At 39.8% G+C, this 26,293-nt stretch overlaps 1 protein-coding gene and 1 long non-coding RNA gene across 3 annotated transcripts; both read left to right on the plus strand.

Moving 5' to 3' along the window:
- The first annotated feature begins 3,525 nt into the window (after positions 1-3,525).
- Positions 3,526-6,060, plus strand: LOC111866617. 2 transcript variants are annotated; one of them, XR_002843177.2, is made up of 3 exons: positions 3,526-3,684; positions 4,288-4,459; positions 5,902-6,060. It is a non-coding gene; the product is annotated as an uncharacterized LOC111866617 (long non-coding RNA). The 2 variants fall into 2 exon arrangements; XR_004513240.1 differs by lacking the exon at positions 5,902-6,060 and adding an exon at positions 4,928-5,127.
- A 12,706-nt stretch (positions 6,061-18,766) lies between these two features.
- Positions 18,767-26,006, plus strand: LOC111866621. The gene is made up of 5 exons (XM_023855753.2): positions 18,767-19,163; positions 22,603-22,756; positions 23,629-23,790; positions 24,829-24,989; positions 25,748-26,006. Exons 2-5 carry the CDS (start codon positions 22,725-22,727, stop codon positions 25,756-25,758), a joined length of 366 nt encoding a protein of 121 aa, XP_023711521.1. The 5' UTR covers positions 18,767-19,163; positions 22,603-22,724; the 3' UTR covers positions 25,759-26,006.
- Positions 26,007-26,293: the final 287 nt, after the last annotated feature.

A 26,293-nucleotide genomic window follows, 5' to 3' on the forward strand; every position in this document is an offset into this window, starting at 1 on the left:
CTGGTGCTGGGGGCTGCCCCAGCTCGGGCAAAGCCACGAGTGTTACTGGCTCACAGTGCGCCAGAGGAGATCCTCTCCTGAGCTTTTGGTCCTTGTGGGTAACATTCATGACTCTCACTGGTACTTCTTGACAGTCCTGAACAAGGGTCCTGGCTCCGTAGATTCCTTCATGCTGATGGGCCTGGGGGCGTTGGTTCTACTAGACAATTTTCTACTCCCAGATAATTCTCCATTCTAGCCATCACTATTCCCTCGCTCCGTGCGGGTATCACGTGGTCCTTTGCCACTACTAAGTTAGATGGACGGGGTCCTGCCCCAGGACTCCATAGCGATACTTCTTCTTCNTTGTTTCGGGGTCGCCATTCTGATTTCTCCGGCGATTCCCGCTTATTTCTTGTGGGTCCTTCTTTTCGGTCCTGGTGCTGTCTATTGTCATCTCCCCGTTGGTTGGGGAACGATCGGAACTTTGTGCTATCTCCGTGAGGTCTGGCTGCTACCAGTACCGTCTGCAGCTCTAGCGCTTGTCGGAGGGCCTCGTTTTCCGTCTTCTCCCCTCCCAGCAGCAGCTGGAACTTTATATCAGCATCTCGTATACCGTATGCGAAGGCTTTTCCTGCCTCCCTTCCTATATGGTCAGCAGGTAGATTTGGGTAGGCACGACGAGAAAGGAGTTCAATGGCCGTGGCAAAGTCTTGCAGGGATTCTCCAGGTCTCTGCGTCCTCGTTCTTAGTTGGCAATGGTAAGCAGCTGCAAAGTGTTGATCCCCGAAACGGTCCTCTAGAGCCTGAAGAGTTTCCTCGTAAGTGGCATTTGCCGGGATGCCGGGCAGTATTTCCGCCGCCCAACCCTTCAGGGCAGTAATCAGGTATGTTGATTTTTCCCTGTCCGACCATTGGTTGTGTTCTGCTACGGTCTCGAATTGTCGCCGGAACACTACATGTTGAATTCCTGAATGTCGGTGGTTGAGCTGTGCTGGCGACGACCGTGGGTGTGATTCCCCTCTCGGTCCTCGTCTGTACCACTTCCAACAGGGCCTGGAAATCTCGTTTAGTTTCTTCAATTGCTGCTCAGGTTTCGTTGTAGTTCTTCGTCAGGTTTTCCTGGAGATTTCGTTTGTCGTGTTCAACGATCGCCAAAACGTTTCCAACTTTATGTTGGATTTGATCATCCAATTCTGTTCGCATAGACTGCATTGCGGCCTTCAATTCTTCCTTGTCGGCCGCCGCCTTTTCTTGGTTTGCGTCTAATTTGGCCATTAAATCCTCTTTGTCTGTCTTCCTATGTTCTTGCATGGCCTTCATCTCTTTCAGCATATCGTCTTTATCAGTTTTCCTATCGGCGTATAAGGTTGCCAGCATGATATTTGCTTTTTCTTGAGTGGATTCTAAGTTCGCCAGGAAATCCCCTTTGGCTTTCCTCCTATTGGCCTCCATTTCTTCCTTGTCGGCCCTCATCTCTTCTTGATGGGTTTTCATGTTGGCGTCCATTCTGGCCAGCATTTCCATCATCTGCTGCATCTCAGTCTTGTAGCAGTAAAATATTCGATGCACAACAATTCAATTTGTGGCGTGTTTAAGTTCACAACACTTCTGACACCAGTGTAACGTGTCTTGTTACTGAATACGCCGTAGAGATCGTTAATTGGTTTATTCAACAATCTACAAGAAACGGCTACAATTACTTATCTCGCAGTTGCGGGGTTTCACACTTTGTAACCCTAATCGCATTAATCTGTTAACACTGTTGCGGGGTGATTACTCTCCTATTACGCGAGCGCTACGTTACAGCTACGTGCAGCTGGGGAGGTAGGGGTCAACATGTCACAATATATAATAAGGGAATGCGCACAATGTGCATAGAGTAATTGTTTTTTTTTTAGGAACGAAATATTTATTGCACGATTTGAGATTCTTCTGGGATATAACGCTGTGCAGTTCATTGAACGTCCGACGTTTCGGAGGCACATGAAGCAGGTAACAAATCTGCTTACTGCCCCTTTTACTCTGATGTCATTTTTGGCTTATTTTCGGTCCTGGCATGTTTCTTCATAATGTCGGTTTACTTTCAGCGGATTACACGGTGTTAAATGGCATATCGGTCATAACCACCGCTGTCTGATTAAAAAATCATAAAACTTATTGTTTCATCGAGTGCAAAAATACAGATCAGCATACATTACCGACTTAAAGCAGTTGCGTTATATAAGAAGAATTTACATGAGTAGTTTTGTGCACTCATGAAATTAAACAAGAAGTTTTAAGATTTATTATTCAAACAGATGTGGTTATTACAGATATACGATTTATCACCCTGTAGTCACGTAAACTTCTGGGTTAGCGCTCTCTTATTAAACTTGCCTGTCTGGCCACGACACGATTTCTGTACTTGCTCGGGCCTGCTAACTGCTGGCTTACTTCCCAGACCGTTCAACACTCCTCTCTTATGATCATGATGATCATGATGTACCTTGTAGGCCCGCACCCCTCTAATCATAGAGTTCGTATGCAGTTCGTCTCGACCGTTTCGGTTTTTCTCTGTGAGTTCTTTCTCGCTCCGGTTCCGTGCTGAGGCGGTTCCTTCTTCTTCTTTCTACCCTGAAGACTGATGCGATCTGTTCCTCCGAATCGTCGGTTAACACAATATCTACACTGCTCCACATCCCAGAAAATTGCTTTCTTCTTAAATGGTTCATTCCCGTCTAATTTTACTGTAATTTTGTTCGTGAAGTTCTACGACTCTCAGCATATGTCTGACCATTGCTTTATCGTCCCCGAATTTTATTACTAAATTGATTATCGTCAGCAATACATTCTTGACATCGTCCTCCATCTCAATTTACTTCAATTCGCCCAAAGATTTCTCTAAAACTATCTGAATTTAGAGCTGTTCCTTTGCTCTGTATTGTTTGAACTCTGTTTAGATGACATCCGTGATCTTCTTCCATTGCTCTCTCGCGGCGTTCCATCCAGTCGTTTGCTTGGGACTTTATTGTTTTTGCTTTTTTCAATATTATTCCACTCCTTTCGTCTTCTTTGAGTTTGAGGTTCCTAATATTTGGTTCCGGGTACCCACGTAATTTCAGCACCTAAAGAGAATGCAGGGTTCGACCGTCAGTGTTGTGACCACTATTCTACAATTTTTCGTGTTTCCAAAAATTCTACATTTCTATGAGCAATAATTTGATTGAATTTTCCTATTTTTTAATTAGCGAGCATTGCTCGCTGTTTACTCTGTAGTCACCGTTACAATTTAGGCATTCTTTAATTAGACCCTTCATGTTTTGCTTCTAAGCATGAGAAGCGATGTTTTTCCTTTGTGCAAAATTTACTTATGTGGTCGAATTTCACACACTTGTAACGACCAAGAGTGAAGAGAAATACGTTGAAGTGATGGCCGTAAGTTACATTTCTTGTAGAGAAATTTAATTGCGTTTGTCAGTGTTGGTAAACAGAATTAAAACGATTATTTTTTGTTTTGTGGGAAGAAAGCTGGTAATCAGTACCAGAGGATGTCATGGAGTGTTTTCTAAACTTAGAGGAGATATTGGATGATGTTGGGTTTCTGTCTGCTGCAAGTGCAGTGGAAGCAGAAGTACCAGCATCATCCAGTATTTCTTCTAAAGGAAGTATACCAAAAGAAACGGGTGATGATTCAAAATCACATCATCCAAGACTTCAGTTGACGTAAGAATGACCAACAGAAGTGTTAACGTTTAAGAGGTTTTGAATAAGTTGAGGATGATTCATAGTAACGTAATGTAAATGAGGTTTGGTCTTACAAAGGAAGCATGCAGTTTTGCAGATTGTAAAACGATCTCCTATGATGTATGTGTTGCACCTTTCATAGCAAATCTTTCAATGAGTAGTTTTTGACCAGAAAGTTCATATGAATCACTCTTGAATTTGTGAGTGCAAGTGACTTAAAAGAGAGTTTATTGCCGTCATGATATAAATTCCATTCAGTAAATCAGAATATTTCATTCATCAATTGGTATTGAACCTTTAGTGTTAATGTCACTGAGCTCTTTTATTATGAACATACTGGAAACTTTCGAATTTCTGTATTATTAAATGATATTTGTCTTAGAATGTGAAGTATGTAGCAGTTTGTTTCAAGTAAATTTTTTGAAGAGTAATCTTTATCCCAGTGTGAACTTCGTAAGTTTAAAGTGCAAATGCAGTTCCAGGAAAGCATTGGCCACTGAGAAGTATATTTTACTTAACAAAATTAAATAATTTTTGTGTGTCTCATGTACTGTAACTGATGCTTAAAGTATTCCTTTGCAGCGGAAGAGAAACGACTTCTTGAAAAAGAAGGCGTCAGACTGTCTTCTCATTAACCTCTCACAAAAGATGAAGAGCATGAACTTAAAAAGGTTAGAAGAAGAATCTGTAATAAGATATCAGCACAGGATTCACGCAGGAGAAAGAAGGGATAAATGGATGACTTGGAAGAGAGGTAAGAATCTCATATTATATTACCAAGGATGCAAACGTATGTATGTATGTATGTAAGTAAGGGGTGGGCCATAGAAACCGGCCCCTTCACTGCGACCTTCAGTGATCTATTGTGCTTCCTCTTGGATTAGCCCTGGATGCAAACATTCTTCAGTACGTATTTTATCAGCATCTTTTTTTTTTTTTTTAGAGAATTTCCCTTGGGCAGAGAGATTTAGTTGTGATTATATACATGAAATAAGAAAATGTAAGATGTTATTACTGTGCTGAAATTAGTACACACGTATAAAGATGTTGATATGATATTAATTATGATAGACTACAACTGAAACATTTATAAATCTTGTAATCCCAGGTTTAATGTGGGTAATTATATATTACTGCTCTGTCCATCAGCTTGTTGTGGCCAGTTTGTACTGAGCTCCTGACTGTATATAATTTTGGTGTTCGTTGTGGTAACTGTCTTCAGGATGAATGAGGAAGTGGGCTGGTATGTAGGGCTTACAGCAGAAGTAATGCTGGCCATGGTGTTTTCCAATGGGAGTGAACCTTGTGGGCAGGAAGGGTTGGAGAAGACTTGCAGCCAGACTGCATGGGTGTATCCATCTTGGTTGAAGTTGTGGCCATGTCTGTTTTGATGGATTCCCTGATTATCTAAAAGTAAGTAAAGTAAAGCTATCCCTGTAACAGGCCATGAAGGCCCATAGGGTTGTGAAATGTTGAGGGTCCCACTTTATCGATACAGTCGGCTCAAAGATGGAGGTAAGGTTGTCAGCCCTAAGCGCCAGCCACGCTTTACTCCCTAGGAAAATTATTTAAGTAATTCCTGGTAGTCATTTCTGTTAGAGGCTGAGTCGACCCCAGGGCCATAGTCTGGCTGGAAGGATTAGTTCAAATGAAAAAAATTCCAGTGACCTCATCGGGACTTGAACCTGTGACCTTCCAGCTTGTAGCATAGGACCTCAACCAACTACGCTACCGCGTGCCCCTCCATAATTATGTAGGGGTGGTAAATGTGAGTGCAGAAGTGTGGCTTCTGTACTGTGCATTCCTTAGCCTCAGTGGGTTACAGTTTCTGCAGTATAAATGTGTGCTGCTGACAGCCTGTCTTACTGTGTCTTATCTGGCAAAAGGGGAGGAAGTTTATGTTTGTATTGCATATTCTCCAGTCACATTGGAACCTTTCTGTATGCACGAGTGTGGGCGAAGTCTTATCATACTTTGTTCTTCAGAAACTCTGATTGTGTATATCTTGGACTAGCCACACAGAGGTACTGTTCTTGGAATAGCCCCCTTGCTTCCTCGCCACTTTCAGAGTCGTCTGTACCGCATTCTGAATTGATGTCATTTATCAGCGGCCTCTCAATTTCGGCTTCTTCCATGTGAAATGAGGCCATGGTGGATAGTTGAAATTGTGATGTTTTAAAAGCGTTACGATTATAGGAGGCCACTCGACATCACTGGCTGACTTCCTCTAATACGAGACTGAGGTGTCGTGTGTGCTCTTCACGTGGGAAACTGAGTTACATCCGGACAAAGTGCATGAATTGCGACATCGGACTCTGCATTCAGTTAGATGCAACTTTCAAATACATGACGCAGGAGGGAAGACTGTCTACTTATAAAGCGGGCGCCCCAAAATAATGTAAGTAGAACAAGAATTTCTATCTTAAAATTAGATTTTAAAACACTGTGCGCATGCATGGACTGCGCATATCCATACGGTGTCGCACGGCCACTCGGCTACAATTTAAAGGTCTCCATACGGTATCGCTAGGCTCTTAAATGTTAACAGTTTGGTTGCACCTGTTCTGCTCCAGTCCTTCATAACCACATAGCCCCTTTTCATTGGATAACACCATGCCCCATCATTACCTCCACTGAGAGACCTAGATATTGGTCCTCTTTGTCCTCCTGTCCTATTTACCATGAAGATGATGACTGCAGTATACATTGGGACATGTTCAACAAACAACATGGCTAAACCCTGAACCCAGCAGCTTAGATATCAGATACAATCATACAAGCTACAAAAACAGAAGAACAGGGACCTCTTGAATAAGCAGTTAAGTAGTAATAAAAGTGACACAGACAATATGAAGTTGCATTCCAGTTGCTGCTATAACATTGTTGCACAACAGATGAATGATGCAACAGGGCTAAATATTTACATCTTTTAAGGCATGACTGTACAGCACATAGGGGGCTGGTAGACTTTGTATAGGTAAACATTTAACTGCTTCTTCTCCCTTGTGCCAAAACAAGCAGATTATATAGCCCATTTGCTTTTTAGTGCAGTAAAACTCCCATAAAAGGTTTTTTTATGAGGTGCTACTCAGTGAATCTGAACTTGAAACTGAGGAGGGTGTGAAATGATTTCACACTGAGATTAGTGACTTTGGATCATCAAAAATGATTGGTACATGAGAAAATTTTAAATCTTGGAATATTAAATGAAGGTTCCACAGTATGCCATAATGGAAGGTCATGAGAATAAGGAAGGGCTGTTTGCATTATGGTTATGACATGTTTTGTAATAGAGGACTTTTAATTGCTGCATTAAAACTGACTAGAGTTATGCAGTTATTTCAGAAGTTTTACACATTTGTTAGTAGGTAAAGCAGTTGTACACTTCATGACACCAGATGTTTTCATGGCATCATAAGGGTTTTAGAAATGTGCTTACCCTCCTTCCACAGGCAAGTTAATTTTAAGTAGCTAATGGCTCTCAGCTTTATTTCTGGACATATATTCTGTGTATTTATTTGCTTTCAAACCATTTCTGTTTTGCAGAATATTTTATATTTGATATGTCAGTGAAAATAAAAGAAGTTATATACTCACATTACTTACTATCTTATGGGATATGACGCCATGTAGACCCATAGACAGTTACCACTTACTTACTTACTTACTTACTTACTCACTCACTCACTCATGGAGCTGAGCCCTTCTTGAGGAGCCGCCAGTTCTGCAGCTACTCAAGAATTTCCCAGCATTTTGTGGAACTCGAAGGTTCATCACCGTGTTCACAAGAGCCCTCCACTGGTCTCTATCCTGAGCCAGATTATCCAATCCAAACCATCCCATCCTATCTCTCTAAGATCCATTCTAATATTGTCCACCCACCTATGCCTTGGTCTTCCCTGTGGTCTCTTTCCTTCTGGCTTTCCCACCAATATCCTATACGCATAGAGGTTGGTCTAGAAGTAAACACAGAGAAAACTAAGTAGACAATTACCACTTTGGAGGAATCTGTTGCCTCCATATTCACGGTAATTATCTGTGAGGCTGTACAGAATTACATCCCAGAAGACTGTAGTTTTTATGTTCATTGCTGTGAAAAATGTCACATATTTGTAATGTTCTTCATGTATAGCAAGACAGGTGGAACTTTTGTATGGAAATTGTGTTGAATATCAGTGGCATAAACTTTTTTTTTACCTAGTTTACTTTCCTGGCTTCATAACTTGTACACTTCTCCAAGTATAATTAGAATGATCAAGAGAAGGAGGATGAGATGGACAGGGCATGTTGCATGAATGGAGGCGAGGAGGAATCCATATAGGATATTTGTGGGAAAGGCAGAAGGAAGGAGACTACTGGGAAGACAAAGACATAGGTGGGTGGAAGTATTAAAATGGACTTTAGAGAGATATGGTGGGATGGTATGGATTGGATTGATCTGGCTCAGGATAGGGACCGGTGGAGGGCCCTTGTGAACATGGTAATGAATTTTGGGTTCCATAGAATGCTGGGAAGTTCTTGTGTGGCTTCACAATTGGCGGCTTCTCAAGAAGGGCGCACTCAGTGAGTGAGTGAATTCACTTTCCTGTCGCATGGTGACAAAAAAAAAACAATTTTCATAGTCAGGTGTATTTGAAGTATACTGAAGAACTATGATTTCTTACAGTTGCAATTTTAAGTTTAATTCATGATTTCTATAAGTTTATTCATGTCTTGCAGGCTGTAGCACTTTCTCACATAATCAGTATGGGAGACCAAGGTGATGAGACTTGTGTGGTAAATTCTCTTGGGCATTGTTGCTTTCCATTTCTGCGACTTTTACCAAATGTATTTGTGTTATTGTAGGCTAAAGCATTGCATTGAGGAGAATCTGCACCTAGTAAAATGTGTGGAAGCTCTACAGACAGAAAACCAAACACTAGCAGCAAAGTTGAAGGAACTCGAGGCTATGTTGTCCCATGGAGCAGCAAACATGGCCTCGAGTTCTTTCACCTTTGCATAGCTTCACTGTGATGGCCAGAAGGATCAAGACCTCTCTCAGCCAGAAAACAAAATGGCACCTCTTGCAGGTTAGACATGCAGAAAAAAATATTCTTAATTAAGTGAGCATGACTGAATTATTATGTGCATGAATGGATTCGTGGTGGCCACATTAATTTAGCTGTTAGCCCAGTGACATAACAGTTATCATGTGGAAGTCTTAAAGTACTGAGAGTTTTATTTTTATTTTGTAATTTCAGTTGGAAAATATTGTGTATTATTTATATAAAGGACTGACTGCTTGTCTGAATGTAATATGACACTGCAAAACTAAAGGGATCATGTTTCTTTCAACCGTACATTCTTCTTTAAAATGTAAAGCCCTAGGGATAGGGCCTCTCCTTTCTTCTACCATTTTCACTTCCTAGAACAGGCATATAGATTTATGGAAGGAAAACAGTGAACTGGCTTCACTGTGTTGAAAATAGAATTTAGTAAATTTCTGATGATACAACAGTCTGCATCACTATTTGATGATGGACCACCCTCAGAAATGTTCTCAAGTTGTGGGTCGAGGCTTGCAGGTCTGGAGGGTATGTACAAATACACTGAATTAACAGTTGTCAAGGAGTGGTCTTCCAGTGTGGGGATCAGACAGGAGGACTAATAATCCTTCACTGACTATGTTATGAATTTTTCAGTGTCAATGGAATAAGTTAAATGGGGTATGAGAGTGTGGATTGGATTCAGTTGGCTTAGGACAGGTTCCATTCCATGATCACATGAGCAGAGTAATGAAGCCACCAGGTTTCATGAAAGGTGAGGTGGGTCCCTGTCACTACGGCATGGCTTGTCCACAGGTTGCGGATGGAGGAGACACCCTCCAGTTTTTGAGGGAAGGTGCGAATGTATTGAATAAGCAGTCGCGGACAGCCGTCAAGCGGTGGCTCTCCAGCTTGGGGGTTGGGTGTGGGGCTAGCAACTCCTCACCGTAAAAATAATTATGTTACGAAAATGAACACAAAGCCTCGGACCTGGACAGATTCCTTGGATAAATGACATAAGCTAATGAAAATGGATATGAGATGTGGCACTTGGAATGTACGAAATTTGTATAGGACAGGTTCACTCAGGGCAGTGGCAGAAGAAATCTTAAAATATAAGTTATATTTAGTGTGATTACAGGAGGTCAGATGGGATGTAGGTGGCATTGCACCAGCAGGAGACTATACATTTTTCTATGGAAAGGGGAATGAAAATCATGAATTGGGTAAAGGACGCTGGTGTAATATCATTGTTACAAATGTTCACGCCCCAACAGTAGATAAAATTGATGACATAAAGGATAGATTCTGTGAAGAACTGGAACGTGTATTTGATAAATTCCCAAAGTACCCTATGAAAATTTTGTTAGGAGATTTCAATGCCAAAGTAGGGTGGGAAGACATTTTCAAACCAACAATTGGGAATGAGAGTTTGCATGAAATTAGTAATGATAATGGAGTTACTGTTGTAAACTTTGCCACATAAAAAATCTTACTGTCAAAAGTACAATGTTCCGACATTGTAACATCCATAAATTTACTTGGACATCTCCTGATGGGAAGATACACAGTCAAAGAGACCATATTTTGATAGATAGGAGATGGCACTCAAGTATACTTGATGTCTGATCATTCAGGGCAGCAGATTGTGATACTGACCACTATCTGGTGGTTTCAAAGGTAAGGGAAAGACTGGCAGTGAGCAAACAAACGACACAGAGTTCATATGGAGAGGTTCAATCTCGAGAAATTAAATGAGGTAGAGGGTAAAGAGCAGAATTGTGTTGAAATCTCAAATAGGTTCACAGCTTTGGAAAACTTGCAAACTGAGGTGGATGTTAATACAGCTTGGGAAACTGTTAGAGAGAATATAAAAATGTCTGCCAAAGAGAGTCTAGGTTATTATGAACCGAAGAAGCATAAGCCATGGTATGATGAAGGATGCTCAAAATTATTAGATCAAAGAAAGCAAGCCAAATTGCAATGGTTACAGGTTCAAAGCAAGTTAAATGGGGATAATCTGAACAATATAAGACATGAAACCTGCAGGCATTTCAAGAACAAAAAGAGGGAATATCTGAAAGACAAAATTGATGAGCTTGCAAGAACGAGAACATTAGAGACCTGTATAGAGGAATAAATGACTGTAAGAAGGATTATCAGCCTAGCAGTAACTTAGTGCAGGATGAGAATGGTGATCTGCTTGCAGATTCCCACAACATTTTGAATAGGTGGAGGAACTACTTCTCTCAGTTATTAAATGTACATGGGGTCAATGCTGTTAGGCAGACAGAAATCCATACAGCTGAGCCGTTAATACCTGATCCTAGCCCTTTTGAGGTTGAAAGTTTTATTGCAAAATTGAAATGGTATAAATCACCAGGTAGTGATCAAATTCTGGCAGAACTTATTCAAGCAGGAGGCGAAATATTACGTTCTAAGACCCACAATCTAATTACTTCTATTTGGCATGAGGAAAAATTGTCTGATCAGTGGAAGGAGGCTATTATTGTACCAATGCACAAGAAGGGTGATAAAACTGACTGTAGTAATTACTGGGGGATATCACTGCTATCAACTTCATATCAAATTTCGTCCAATATTCTTCTTTCAAGGTTAAGTCCATATATAGATGAAATTATTGGGGATCATCAGTGTGGGTTTTGACGTAACAGATCAACTACAGATCAGATCTTTTGCATTCATCAGATATTGGAGAAAAAATGGTAGTACAGTGAGACAGTACATCAGCTATTCATAGACTTCAAGAAAGTCCTAATGATTTATTTAGGAGGGAAGTATTGTACAATATTCTGATAGTGTTTGGGATACCCATGAAACAAGTTAGGTTGATTAAAGTGTGTTTAAATGAAACGTATAGTAAAATCCGTGTAGGTAAACATTTGTCTGATAAATTTCCTATCCAGAATGGTCCAAAACAAGGAGATGCCTTATCGCCACTCCTTTTCAACTTTGCCTTAGAATATGCAATTAGGAAGGTCCAGGGAAACCAGGTGGGACTGAAATTAAATGGGACACATCAACCATTGGTCGATGATGTGAATCTACTGTATGATAATACAGATACCATAAAGAGAAACACACAAACTTTAATTGAAGCAAGTAACAAGGTTTATCTAGAAATAAACACAGAGGAAACTAAGTATATGTTGCTGTCTCACCACCAGAGTACAGGGCAAAATCATGACATAAAGATAGGAAACAGATGTTTTGAAAATGTGGCACAGTTCAGATATTTGGGAACAACAATAACAGATCAAAACCTGATTAAGGAGGAAATTAAGAGGTGATTGAACTTGGGTAATGCTTGCTACCATTCAGTCCAGAACGTTTTGTTTTCTCATCTCTTGTCCAAAAACATAAAAATTAGAATATACAAAACTATAATTTTGCCTGTGGTTCTGTATGGGTGTGAAACTTGGTCTTTGACATTAAGGGAGGAACATAGACTGAGGGTGTTTGAGAACAGGGTGTTGAGGAGAAAATTTTGGACCGAAGAGAGATGAAGTGACAGGAGGTTGGAGAAAACTGCATAATGAGGAGCTTCATAACTTGTACTCTTTTCCAAGTATAATTAGAATGATCAATTTCAAGGAGGATGAGGTGAGAAGGTCATGTAGCACGAATGAGGGAGATGAGGAATGCGTATAGGATATTTGTGGGAAAGCCAGAAGGAAAGAGATCACAGGGAAGACCAAGGCGTAGGTGGGTGGACCATAATAGAATGGATCTTAGAGAGATAGGATGGGTTGGTATGGATTGGATAGATCTGGCTCAGGATAGGGACCAGTGGAGGGCTCTTGTGAACACAGTAATGAACCTTCGGGTTCCATAAAATGCTGGGAAATTCTTGAGTAGCTGCAGAATTGGTGGCTCCTCCAGAAGGTCTCAGCTCTATGATTAAGTAAGTAAGTGCAGATCTTATGGTGCTGACCAAAGTGATGATAAACACAAGTTGTAGTAATATGAAAATGATAAAGAATATGATTACAGGTAGATACTAAGGGATTCTGATGATGGTGTATAACACTTCGGATTAGTGGGTTTTTGTGCTTTGTCCATCTGGTATTCTACAGAAAACACAAAAGAACACACTGTTTTTAAATCTGAATGATCACCAAAGTGATGATAAACACAAGTTGTAGCAAAGTAAAGCTTATGAAAATGATAAAAATTATGATTACAGGTAGATAATAAGGGATTCTGACGATGGTTTACAATACTCAGGATCAGTGGGTTTTTGGGCTTTGTCCATCATCTGGTATTCTAAAAAACACAAAAGAACACACTGTTTTGGAATTTGAGGATGGAAACACTCAGTTTCTGAAATGTTATGTTCTTTTGTGTTTTTTAGAATACCATACAATGGACGAAGTCCAAAAGCCTAGTAATAGTAATCCTGAGAAATATGATTATGCTGGCCATACATTGCATTATTGTGATGACATGTGCAAAGTCTAGCTGACCAAGTGTTTTATTTCTTCAGTATTAATGAGTTAACACATTAAGGACCGGTGATTTAAATATTTAAATCACCCTGGGGTCAGCCATTATTAAACCTACTATCGTAACACTTGCACTGTTCAGTTAAAAAATTAGTATAAAATCTCCTAATTAATTTTTTGAACTAAATTTTTTGGAGAACACTTACCAGTGCTCCTAGAAGTGCTTGAGGATGTGATATTTCTGGAAATATTCCCCTTTGTGAAGTGGCAGTACACAGAACTTGCAAATGTAGACATACTTCTTCTTTTGTGAACTGTGGAAACACAGCATTGCCTAGAACGATGCTTCCCCTTGGAATGTTCACTCTTCACAATTTCCACGAGGGTATGTTTCCGCATATCACCTGAGAGTCGCCCTGGGGTGTCGACATGAGGCCTGCGTGGGGTGGGGGTTGGTGGGCCTGGTCGCACTAAGTCTGAGTCTGACTCTGGTTCTGCCGCCACCATGTGGTCTGTAGCCCAGGCCTTTTTTGCCACATTCATCAGAAATGCTTTGTATTTCAATTTCAAATCAGGGTTTAGATTTTTGTGATTTTTTTAGATTTTCTACTGTCCCTGCAATATTATTACCCCCATTATCGTCAGAGCTACTGTCACTTTTACCATCTGTGGCCACAGTTTTTTGTTCTCCCCTGTCACTGCCGCTCTCTCAATCACCATAACTAAAAGGCAGGTCAGCTGGCTCACTGGAGAAAAATTTGTCCTTGTCCATACCCCACCACTAACTACTGGCTGATATATACAGCTCGAAGAGCAGGAAAGCATTTTTTTTATAGTGGCTTAAGAAAACAGCGAGATCAAGTTACTGACAAATAAGCAAACATTCCAGAGTTTTATTATGCCATTGCGTGCAACTTGGGTGGCGCCAGAGCAAGGTATAGTGTGTTACAAACTAACGTGTCCTAAAATCATGATATCATGCGACCGGTCCACCACGTTTAAAAGCCAAAAGCATGATATCATGCAACCGGTCCTCAATGTGTTAAAATCCCCATTCTCTGAAGGTGATACTTAAAGAATAATCACAGCTTTATCAGTTGGTATTTAATATTGTTCATCAGGGTGACTTTAAAACATGTCATTTTTTTGTTCATACATCATTCAAGAAACTCACTAGAATTCCCTGAGTCTAGGGTCTCAGAAGATGGGACTTTCAGCAGTTCCAATCAAGATGATACAGCCAAGTTCATTTCCGATATGGCTCAATTTCTGCAGTTCAACAGTCTGGTGGTGGGTGACCATGATTATGAACCACCGCTGGACTGTTGAACTGCAGAAGTTGAACAGTCTGCTGGTGGGTGACCGTGATTATGAGCCACCAACCAAGTGTTCTCGAATAGAAGAAACCAGAGTATATCATGTCATCACTGCTGTATGAAGGTAAAAACTACATTGTACCATCACCAGATGAAATCTGGCCACCTCCAGCACCTGAAGATGGTCATATCAGCAACATGCTTGAGAAGCTATTGGGAGAGCAGATGAAAGTTAATATTTCAGATGCAGGTGTATGAAAATCTACGACTTACTTTGTTTTATCTACTATTTCGACCTCTGCTTGGGCTGTGATGGGAGTGTTGGAATGCCCTGCCATTGGATCGTCATTTCCTAATTCAGCATTAGTTGAGCTCACGACCTAATAACCAAAGAAACATCACAGAATAAAATATGATCCATACAGCAACCCTTTTATCACTAATTCAAGAGCATGGACACTAAACTACACAAAAATTGAGTAAAATATTGATGTGCAAATAGGCGAGATTTTGATTTTGGTATCATATTGTGCAGTCTTACTCAGAAACACAAAGAACACAATCACCTATAAATATATAATTGTTTGCCTTGTTTTTTTTTCATTGGTACATGTTATAAAATAAGCATTTAAAATAATTTTATACTATTTTAACATTAAACAACAGTTTCCAGAATGCAATGTTGATAATATAAGTACTATCAAATGTTTTAATTATTTTGTACAAAAAAATAACATTTCATCTTTAACACTACACTATATTTATCATTCTGAAATGCTACTCCAAAACTACTACCTGAAGTGAATAAATTACGAGTATAAAACACAACAAAGCCTTCAGGACACAAGTTAACAATTTAAAACTGACAACCAACCAGGTTTTGTGAACAAGTAATAGAAATCCAGTTTTTTTCCATTCATTTACAGTTCTACAAAATCTATGGAGGCATCTGCCTCAGATATAGAACAAGTCAGTAATACAATATAACATATGAATATACATACATAATCAGATAGTCATCATCGTCAAAATTTTATATTGACATTCAGGAAAATATTAAAGGCGGTATTTATATCTTTTTCATTAATTACATCTTCCCATGACTCATAACTTAAGTTGTTATTAAAATTAGCAATTGAGACCTCATTTATTTCCCGTATATAGCAGTAACTTTTTTATGTTTTTGTTTAAATATATTATGTATTATTAGGTTCTGGGTATCATGATCAGAAAGACCATTTATTATGGGATATACAATAAAATTTGTAAACTTATATGTATTAATAAAAATATTATCAATTGTAGAATAAGAATTTTTTTGGACTCTAGTAGGGAATTGGATTATACTATGCAGTCCATAAGAGGCTAGTAATGAGTCTAGCTGCTGTTTGTGGGGAGAATCATTAAGATAGTTGATGTTTATATCACCACATATTATATCTTCAGTGTGGGCAAAAATCATATTCAAAAGTCTGTCAAGGTTTTGAAAAAAATGCTGAAAGTTACCAGAAGGAGCTCTATAGATGGCAATAACACATGTTTCATGAGCAGGGAGGTGCAACCTAACTGCACATACTTCTAAGTCCTTTTCTTTAAGTATTTTTCCATATTTATATTAGTAGAATAGATAGTTTCACATACAAAAATACATGCACCCCCATTCTTAAAGGTGTTCCTACAAAAACTAGCCCCAAGTTTGAAACCCGTCATCAAAGTAGTGTCAATAGCAGTATCACGAAGATGGTGCTCGGTTAAGTAAACAATATGAGAGGAACCCAGAAAAGAAGAGATAGATAATTCATTTAGCTTACTGATATTTAGTCCTCTAATGTTTTGAGGGTAGGTAACTAGATCTTCATTACCTGGTTTTAGGGGCAGTGGTTGCTTTATATGTTTCCTATTCTCCTTAAAACTAGGTTCACTATGATTTAATGTGTACACATTTAAGTGCTCCATAAAAAATCATCATTTCTAGATGTTGGTATTTTTCTATTGCATTTAGAAATTTGTCGAGTTGGCAGTTGGGCTGGTAAAGGATTGGTTTTTAGGAGAACATCCATTTGTATTTCCTTGTCATGCCATTCAAGAATTATAGGTTTTGCATTGACTCTTTCCAACTGTGAAAGTATATGAGACACTAATTGGTTTGATGATATTTCCTTGCCTAGCCCATTTAAGTGAGAGCCCTGCCTTGTATATAGTAGTCTATTATTTATCAATTCTTTTGTAATTACATGACTAAAAATTTTTGCTAGTTTACTCAGTTTGCTGTTAAAAAGTTGAATTGAATTGTTTAAGTGAGAAAGTTCTGTAGTATCATATCTAAGAGGAGCACTTATTAGTATTACATTGGTGTGCTTTACATTCTTAATGTAATTTACAATGTTCCTGAATGCTACTCTTAAGTCATTTATTTCTACTAATGTCATTAGATCCACTACTAATTATTAAGAAGTCATTTGCTATTAGGTTGCCCACTTCTTCCTTCATTATTTCACTTAATGATTCTATGCAAGGTCCTGGATTTATCACACCACACACTTCAAAACGAGCATCCAGAGAAGTTATCATCTTTGCTGCACAACCTCTCACATGGCTATCACCAATTGTCAATACTTTGTGCTTATTACCTTTAACACTTTGTGGACCGGCAATTTAAATATTTAAATCACCCTGCGGACTGGCATTTTTATACCTACTACCCTACTACCCTAACTGTTCACTTCAAAAATTGATATAAAATCTCCTAATTAATTTTATGATCTGAAATGTTTTGAGAACACTTACCAATGCTTCTAAAAGTGCTTGAGATTGTGATATTTCTCGAAACATTCCCCTCTGTGAAGTGGCATTACACAAAACTTGCAAATGTAGGCAGTCCTCCTTTTCTTGTGAATTGCACAAACACAGCATTGCCTAGAAGGCTGCTTCCTCTCGAAATGTTCGCTCTTCACAATTTTCACGAGTGTATATTTCCGCATATCACCCGAGAGTCACCCAGGTGGGTCAAAATGAGGCCTGTGTGTGGTGGGAGTAGACGGCCCTGGTTCTGCCGCTACCGTGTGGTCTGTAGCCCAGGCTTTTGCCACATTCAGCAGAAATGCCTTGTATTTCAATTTTGAAAACCAAAAATGAATTCAAAATGACACAATTTATAAGCCACAATGCAACTTTCTTTGGCCACTTTGCTGTTTTCCGAGGAAGAGAATAATAGGCCAAGTACTAATCGGCTCTATGAACTCCCTTTATGAACACATTATACTCAGATATACAAACAGGCTTCTTTACCTGTCCATGTCTCCTTTGAACATCAACCATGCTCGAATTGTGAATTGTGGAAATCATATTCACAACACGAGTATCCCTCCAGGACTGAAGAAGAATATCCCCTTCCTCCTGAATGTGGTTTCACCATGTTTCAGGGATTTATATTCCTCTTTCAGATCTGGAGGAAGGCCTCTGTTCACCCTAATTTTTCCACAAACACGTACTTTTCTTGAAAATAGGTGTTCTGCAGTTGCCACACTGTTATAATAATTGTCTTGATACACATTGTAATTTTGATCAAAATAGAGTTCCCAAACGGAAAGAATAGTTTATTGTAATTTCTTTCCTTCACCGGAATAAATTTCTAAATTTCCAATATAGCCTGAAGTGCTTTCAGTAACTACACGAACAAGTAGGCCATACTTTGTAAGTTTCCCAGGATTATATGTTCGCGTACGAAGCCTTCGCCCCCAAGGAATCACAGATTCGTCCAAAGACAGTTGTTGGTTTGGCTTATAAACTGTCTGAAATTTCTGAACGAAAAAGTTCAATAAGGGCAGAATTTTGAAAAGCCTGCTTGTTGATTGTGGTTGCAGTTCATTATCATTGAAATGCAAACACCACCAGATTTGCTTAAATCTCTTATGGCTCATTAGTTTGCCAAAAATTGGAATTTCTAAAAATGGATCTGTTGACCAATACTCTTTCAGATTATCCCTCCTTGTATGGTCCATTAGAAACACAATTGCAGTATTTTTCTCATTTCTGTTTAAGTGACATCCACCCACTTCAACGCCTTATAATGTCTGTCACGATGTTCACGGTGTTGGAGATATTATCTGTTAAGTTTCCTGACATAGCATGTCAAAGAAACTATCTCCAAAAAACAGTTCTGCTGCTTCAGACACTTGCGTTGGGTCTGATGGAATTTGCTTCACCCCTGGATTTCCAGTAAACTGTCCCAAAGCAGGCGTGTTGTCTACTTTTCCTCATGTGGCTGTCCCCGCAATGTTGCTACCCGCACATTTGTGAGCTACGGTCACTTTCACTTTTACAGTCTGTGGTCACAATTTTTTGTTCGCCCCTGCCACACTCAATATCAGATTGTGAGTTGCTATCACTAGCAGACTCACAAGGGACATCAGATAGCTCATCGGAGAAGACGTCAGATATTTCTTGTTCTCCAAGAAATCGCTTAGGTGTCAACCGCTTTGGTCTTTGATCCATATTGAACTACTGACTGACAGCTTGCTACATAAAGCTTGAAGAAATAAAGGCATTTATTTTCCTTTGCAGGGGCATAGAGTTACAGCGAGGTCTAGTAACTGATTGGTCAGCAGACATTCCAGAGCCTTATAACGCCACTGCAAAAAGCTACATGCTAGGTAGGTGGAGCCAGAGAGATGTATAGTGTGTTGCACCTTATCGTGTTTTAAAAACCTGTTAACATGCAACGGTCCGCCATGTTTAAAAGCAAAAAACTTTTAAAGGGTGCGCGGTCTGCAGAGTGTTAAGATATTTTATCTGTATGGTAGTTAGTTAGTTAGTTATTGGAGAGGGTGGGTTTCCCCATGCACTTACACCAGTATTGGTCCATTGTGCTTCCTCCTATAATATTCTACCAGTCTCTATACCCTACTGGTACTGGTGGGTCCCATCAGTCCCGACCGAGCCAGCGAGTTCGGCCTCTACTGGCTCAACGGTACCTCGATGCTTCCCCCATCTACCAGAGGCGTTAGAGACTACTGTTGGGCGGGAAATGTCCTGAATTTGGCTCAGTGGTCCCCTTGGGACATGAGGTTCTTTTACGTGCCGTAAAGCTACGACACGGGACCCACGGCTTAAAGTTCCTCCCGGAGGACTTGTTCCCTGAATTTTTCTGCCCTTAAAAATTCCATGACCTCTGCCGGGTTTGAACCCGCGTACCTTGAGTCACGAGGTGGGAACGTTACCCCTAGACTATGGAGGCCGCTTATCTGTATGGTAAGAAGAAAGGCAATAAATTCTGTCATGTTACCGTACATTTTACACAGACTGGTTGTTACAAAGAAAAAGACACTTAAAAAAATGTAGAGAAGAGCACCACTTATACAACTTGTGCAATACTGTATCTTGACAAACTCCAGACTCTAAATACTTGGAACACATGAAGTACTCAGAAGCTGAGTTGGACTGTAGAATGATACATATTTATATTTTTCAGCATTTCTTCTTAATCTGCTGATCCACCGAGAGAGTGATCACAACAGCAGAAATACTTTCAACGAAATCTATTGCAACTGCAAGGGTATATTATTTTCCACAAGTTGACCAAAGTCTTCAAAATAGCAATGCATCTTTGATGCTAGAGTGAAGGATTTCAATATGTTATTCTTGTGCTCTAAATCTCCATGTTATACAAACCAATATCCTGATCATGTGACAACAGTACACTGCACACCTCCCCCATGAAATGTGAAATGGTATAAAAAATTACGAGCTCCTGTTTTGTATTTCTTAAGCAAACCCAAGCAGTTTCTGATTTCCTAGTATCTCATTTTTACAGGACATTATGCTGGCTGACTGCAGTAACAAATGTCTTCTCTTGAAAACCTTGTTACCAATACATGTCCCCTTGAAATTAGTGTCATAAAGTTCACACATACATTCACAAATTTCAAATTCCAGGGCAAAATCTGAAGTTTTATCAGCTTATCACTAGTTTCATAAACATTTCACATTACCTTCCTCTGCCTGATGGTGCTCCAACATGCTAAAAATGGAACAGTATGACACCTTTTGACAACACAGTTATTATGAACGCAGTGCTAACCACAAAAAGAAAGTTGTACTTTTACTTTAAAAATCTACTTTGCAGCTCAAAATTTGCAGATTATTAACAATGTGGAGAAAGCCATGGACAAAACAATAATCTGCATTACTGTGGCTTCACAAGACATGAAATCACAGAGTACTGTCTTATGGGACATAGGGGTGTGTCTGTAGTGTAATCTGGTAGTTTATCAACATTTCTGAGAAACATACAGTGTCCACCTTCAGAGCTGAAAAGTAAGCTAAACAAGCTGCAAGGAGTGCACAACTGTGCCCCTTGCTTGGCTTACTCTGACCCTGAAGATGCAGGCAGTAAGTTCCTCCAAAATATCGGCTAACTTCTGCCAGACTATGCAGCATCACAGTTGCTGCTGTGTGAACATGAAACCAGTTTGTAATTGGAAGGTGAAACATATGCTACAAATTATGGCTCAAGTAACTGTTACAAGAAAATAACAGTACCCTTACAGTAATATGCTTAACATGACTAAAATAGGTCGCTCACAGTACCTCCACAATTATCATGTCAGGAGTTGTTGCAAAACATTTTACCATACACAACAGAAAGGAATGCTCATAAAGCCCATAAAACTTGTCCCCGGAATGTGTAAACACATGTTACTGTAACTGTATTCCTCTGAAATTAAATCTGATAACAGTTCATCAGTAATACTATAATGGGGCAAAAGAGTAGTCATCATTTAATAGCTGATTGTCTACCGTTCATATTGAAGAAAATCATGTCTTTACTTACAGATCTCTAGATGAAAGGAAGAATTATGTTACTTTTTCAAATCAAACAGCAATTTCTGCATGGAAGTACTGCACCCTAATGCTGCTCGAGTATGCCAGTACACAGAGACAACTGGTCACAGTGAATAGATTTTGATAAATATTCATAATGAGATTCCTTACTAAAATTTCAAGAAATGTAATTTTGTTTCATGAGATAGCTCAGTCAGTATAGCAACATGCTACAGGCTAGATGGCCAAGGTTCAATTCCTGGCAGGGAATATTTCTCTCCTCTGTATCAATCCAGACCAGCTCTGAGGCCCACCTAACCTCCTATCCAATGGGTACCAGGGGTTACTCCCCCAGGGGGATAAAGCAGTCAGGGCATGAAGCTGACCAGTCACCTTCATCCAGTGTCAAGGTCAAGAGTGGTGGAGCTATACCTCCACTGCCTCATATGTCTTCATGGCATAATGCTTAATTGAGCATGGGAACAATTTTACCTTCATTAGACATTCTTGGACTTTTCATGATACTTCAAATTTGGATTTAATTAATACCAAATGAAATTATACATCTGGAAGAGAAAAATTAATCTGTAGGACAGCAGTGTGTGTTCCAGTATGGCAGTTAATTATTCCTACTGTAAACCAAGTAATGGGTATAACATTTTTGGATGGTGTTGAAGGAAAAATGAGAAGGGATGTAAATATAAGAAGAATGAAGAAAGCAGTCTTCTGGGATTTGGCACCGTGTATATGTGGTGTTAACCGACGTTTCGGAGGAACGTATCGCCCCCATCTTCAGGGTTGAAGGAAAAGTATAAGTAAATCTGCAAGCGACAACACCGTGAGACACGAAGAATGTTTGCAACTGCTTGGTCATGCAAATAGAATGATAGTGTGGCTAGAGCAAGGAAGTTGAGAAGGGCTTTAGAATTATTTTCTGAATGTTAGAGTCATCCAGTTGGGTGGATACTAATAGACAGTAAGAAGAGAAGATCTAACTGGCAAGTTATCAAAAGTGAAATGTGGGAAGAAGGGGTAGAGATTGGAGATATCTTGCACATAGATCTGTGTACAGCAGAAATTATGCCGAAGGACATGACAAAAAGATTATTGTGTTTAATTCTTTGATTCACATAATACTAGGAAACTGAATTTTATTCACTTTGTTTAATTATTCCACTGAGACCATTGTGCTATCATGAATGTGGCCCAGTGTAGACTGAAGTTTGTTATGCTGTGAGACATTCTAACCACCCAGCGGTGTTCCTGCAGAGCTCACCAACGGGTGACACGCTGCCATCAATATCATGGCCTGCCAGTACACTCAGTCCCGTCTTCCCCACAGTACTCATCGGCAGTGAATTCTGCCCGCACCAGCACTGCCTCGGACCTGCATGCTGGCCCACGGTTTGCGCCTACCCGCCAGGTAAGTCCCTGTGGCGGTAAGAAATTTCGTTTCTCCATGTCGTCCAGACCAGCTCTGGGACTTGCCCAGCCTCCTACCCAGTGGGTACCGGGAGCTCTTTCCCCAAGCTGTGAGGCTGACCACTCACCTCCAACTAGAGGCAAGGTCAAGAAGACATGGTTTTATACATCCACTCTCCCATATGTCTTCATGGCATAGTGTGTAATCAGTTAAGAACAGGGACAACTTAACCTTTTTACCTTTTCTGTAGATCAACACTCAATAAGTTATTCTTGGGCTCAGTTAACTAAGCAAGAGACTAAGAAGACTTATTCTTAACCTAGGCACTAGATGGACGTAGGTGATAAGCATTTTATGCTGGCCATTGTAATGATGGGGGCAGAGCATCCGGTGTCCAATTGTTAGGAGGTTGAGTTGACCCTAGAGCTGATCAGGACTGTGAAGGAGAGAAAAGTCTCTTCATTCTGCCAGGAATCAAACCTGCTTTCTTCTGCCATTCACCACATAGCCCATCAGAGAAATATTAGTTTTCACTGCTGTAATCTTATGCTGCAGTAATGGAACCCACATATATTTCTCTGTTGAAGGATTTTCCTCATTTAATGTTCAGTTTTAATGTCCTCCAAGCTAGTAAACTCAAGTCATCTCAATTTAAGGTTTTCCTCAGTTTGATGTTCGAATTCACTGGTGTCTGAAGATATCTTAACTTGAGATTTCACTGTATTCTTAGCTACCACCAACCTGAGCATAATCTATGAAACAGAATAGCAAGTATTAGCTTTTTAAATACAAGTTTGCATTGTAAATTGATGATCAAGTAATTGAAAATGTATTTTTTGTAACTTTGGGTGATTGTTGGATTTACCTTGCAGGTCTGTCAGTTTGGCCGCTGCACACCACACAACCATCATTATCAGCTTTATCTACCTTTCCTGGTGCAGTCACAACTTGGTAGAGTTGCTCGTGAGCAGAATGCACTCTCAGGATGACCATCATATGTTCACATTGCAACTTATGCACATAGGCAACTGCAGGTATGTACTGAAGCATGGTCTATTGACCAACTCTGTTACCACGAATCATTTTATGATAAGAAATTGTAGGTTCTCACTCCAGTGACTATGAAAAATTACAGTTTCTGGGATGTGTGACTGTGTAATCTGGTTGGATGAATATGTTTCCTCCATATTCTTCTACCCTGAAGACAGAGACAGCTTGTTCCTGCAAACTGTTGGTAAATGTACACCAGACTACATACCATCACATCCAAGAAGAGAGTAGTCCTCATAGTCAGTGCAGCAGTAACCTCAAATCTCACATCAGGATTAATGTCCTGTGGGATGTTACACCATGCAATCTAGTATGGGTTTACTGACATTCGAGAGGAGCATACTGCCTCCATCATCAGGGATATGGAGGTAGTAGATATGCCTGAAAATTTCGTATTGTGTGCTAGATTGATGTCAATCTTCAGGGATATGGAGGCAGAAGATATGTTTGAAAAGTTGGTACCTGCATACTAGATTGGTTACTAACATCACAGAAGCCAGTGATTTTCTACTAGCAGTAGGAGAATGTAGCATGGCAAGTAAATTTCAGATGTCTTCTGCATTGTTTTTCCTGCATTTAGTTTGGGTTTTAGGCCTTTATGTTATGTCCACTCTCCTTATTATAGATCTCCCAATGACAGAACATGATGACAGCTGCATATATAGATATAGTTGAATGACTTAGATTATTCTGTGATTAAGATTAGCTCTTTCAAATGGATCCACCTAAGTAGGACCCCTTCACCTCAGGGACAGGGACAGTGTGTTTATGTTTATGTGTTTATGAAACAATACGTTCATTCAGAATACAAATTGATGGACAATATCCAGAAACGTAGTGATCCAGATATGTAATTTCTGACTTCCAGTTTCTCAATCCAGTACACATTCCTTGAGGAGTTACTTTTCTACAGTAATATTTTATAATGGATCTCCTTTTAGGAGGTGCAATAACACAGTGAGTGTAGTGAGTGGATTTCATAGCACAGTATTGACATAAAAGAATGTTGCTTTCCTTCTTAGGGTGAACATGCATCCATCAGGCAGCAGAGAGTACTGGAAGAATGACACAGTTGGATCAAGGAATTGTCCATCCCTGGTCCACATGGACGTAATTCGTGGGTCCTCACAGGGGCCCATCCTAGATCACCACGACACCAACCTAACACCAGCAACAGAGGGAGGTGAGAATACACGCCAATAGCCACTGCAACACATAATTTTCTAATTACTAAAATACAAACTAATATCTTAATATGAAATTGGTTATACGTCCTTTGAAGATGGGACGAAGTTGAAGTACAGTAACAGTGAAGCAATGTGTGTGATTACATTGGCAGAGTAACTTAAATGTGGGAAATGTATGGAGCTATCTAGTTCACAGTTTTTGTGTGTTTGCTTCTGTCCTAAACACTGGAAACTTTTCTTATTAAGTAACTTTATAGAAATAATATGTTTTCTGTGAAAGTTTTGCTGGTTGTATGAGAATATGCGGATGGTATGGCACTGGACAGCAGAGTGTGTTGCTTCATGGAAGTTAATTATTCCTACTATAATCCAAGTAATGGGTATGAAATTTTTGGAAGATGTTGAAAGAAAATTGAGACGGGATATAATTATAAGAGGAATGGGTACAGCTGCTTGGTCATGCAAAGGGAATGAGAGTGGCTAGAGCAAGGATGTTGAGAAGGGCTGTAGAATTATTTTCTGAATGTGAGAGTCACCGAGTTGGGTGGATATTAATAGACAGTACGAAGAGAGGAAGTAACTGGCAAGTTATCAAAAGGGAAATGTGGGAAGAAGAGGTAGAGATTGGAGATATCATGCACATAGATCTGTGTACAGCAGAAATTATGCAGAAGGACATGACAAAAAGATTGTTGTGGTTAATTCTTTGATTCACATAATACTAGGAAAGTGAATTTTATTCACTTTGTTTCAGCATTCCACTGAGACCATTGTGCTGTCATGAATGTGGCCCAGTGTGGACTGAAGATGCTTATGCTGTGAGACATTCTAACCACCCAGCAGGGTTCCTGCAGAGCTCACCAACAGGGGTGACACACTGCCACCAACAACATCATGCCCTGCCAATGCACTCAGGCCCTTCTTCCCCAGGGTACTCATCGGCAGTGAATTCTGCCCGCACCAGCACTGCCTTGGATCTGCATGCTGGCCCACTGTTTGCACCTACCTAGCAGGTAATTCAGAAAACTGCCATGTTCAAAGCACAACATAATGTATGAGAAGGGAATAATTTTAATCCTTCAGTGTTGTAGCATGCGAGCGGCTTTTGTCACATGTCGCTGAAGTCTGTATGTTGCTTGCACAGTGCAGTGCTAAGTTTCAGCCTATTTTGAACTGTTGTTTTTCATGTAAAGTAATTCTTTTTGTGTGAAATTAAAGAGGAAATTTCAGGCTATCATTTTGTATTTTCGTTGGCCCACTTTGAACTTCCTGTGGCAATTGTAATACATTTGAATTCTTT

Source organism: Cryptotermes secundus, unplaced genomic scaffold (genome assembly GCF_002891405.2).
Source record: "Cryptotermes secundus unplaced genomic scaffold, Csec_1.0 scaffold1232, whole genome shotgun sequence".
Classification (NCBI taxonomy): Eukaryota; Metazoa; Arthropoda; class Insecta; order Blattodea; family Kalotermitidae; genus Cryptotermes; species Cryptotermes secundus.

Excerpts from the sequence above, each read along its gene's own strand:
- LOC111866621 (XM_023855753.2), top strand. The coding sequence starts at position 22,725 with ATGCTGGCCCACGGTTTGCGCCTACCCGCCAG. Across the intron at positions 22,757-23,628 it reads GGTTTGCGCCTACCCGCCAG|GTCTGTCAGTTTGGCCGCTG; the intron begins GTAAGTCCCTGT and ends TTTACCTTGCAG. Across the intron at positions 23,791-24,828 it reads ATGCACATAGGCAACTGCAG|GGTGAACATGCATCCATCAG; the intron begins GTATGTACTGAA and ends TTTCCTTCTTAG.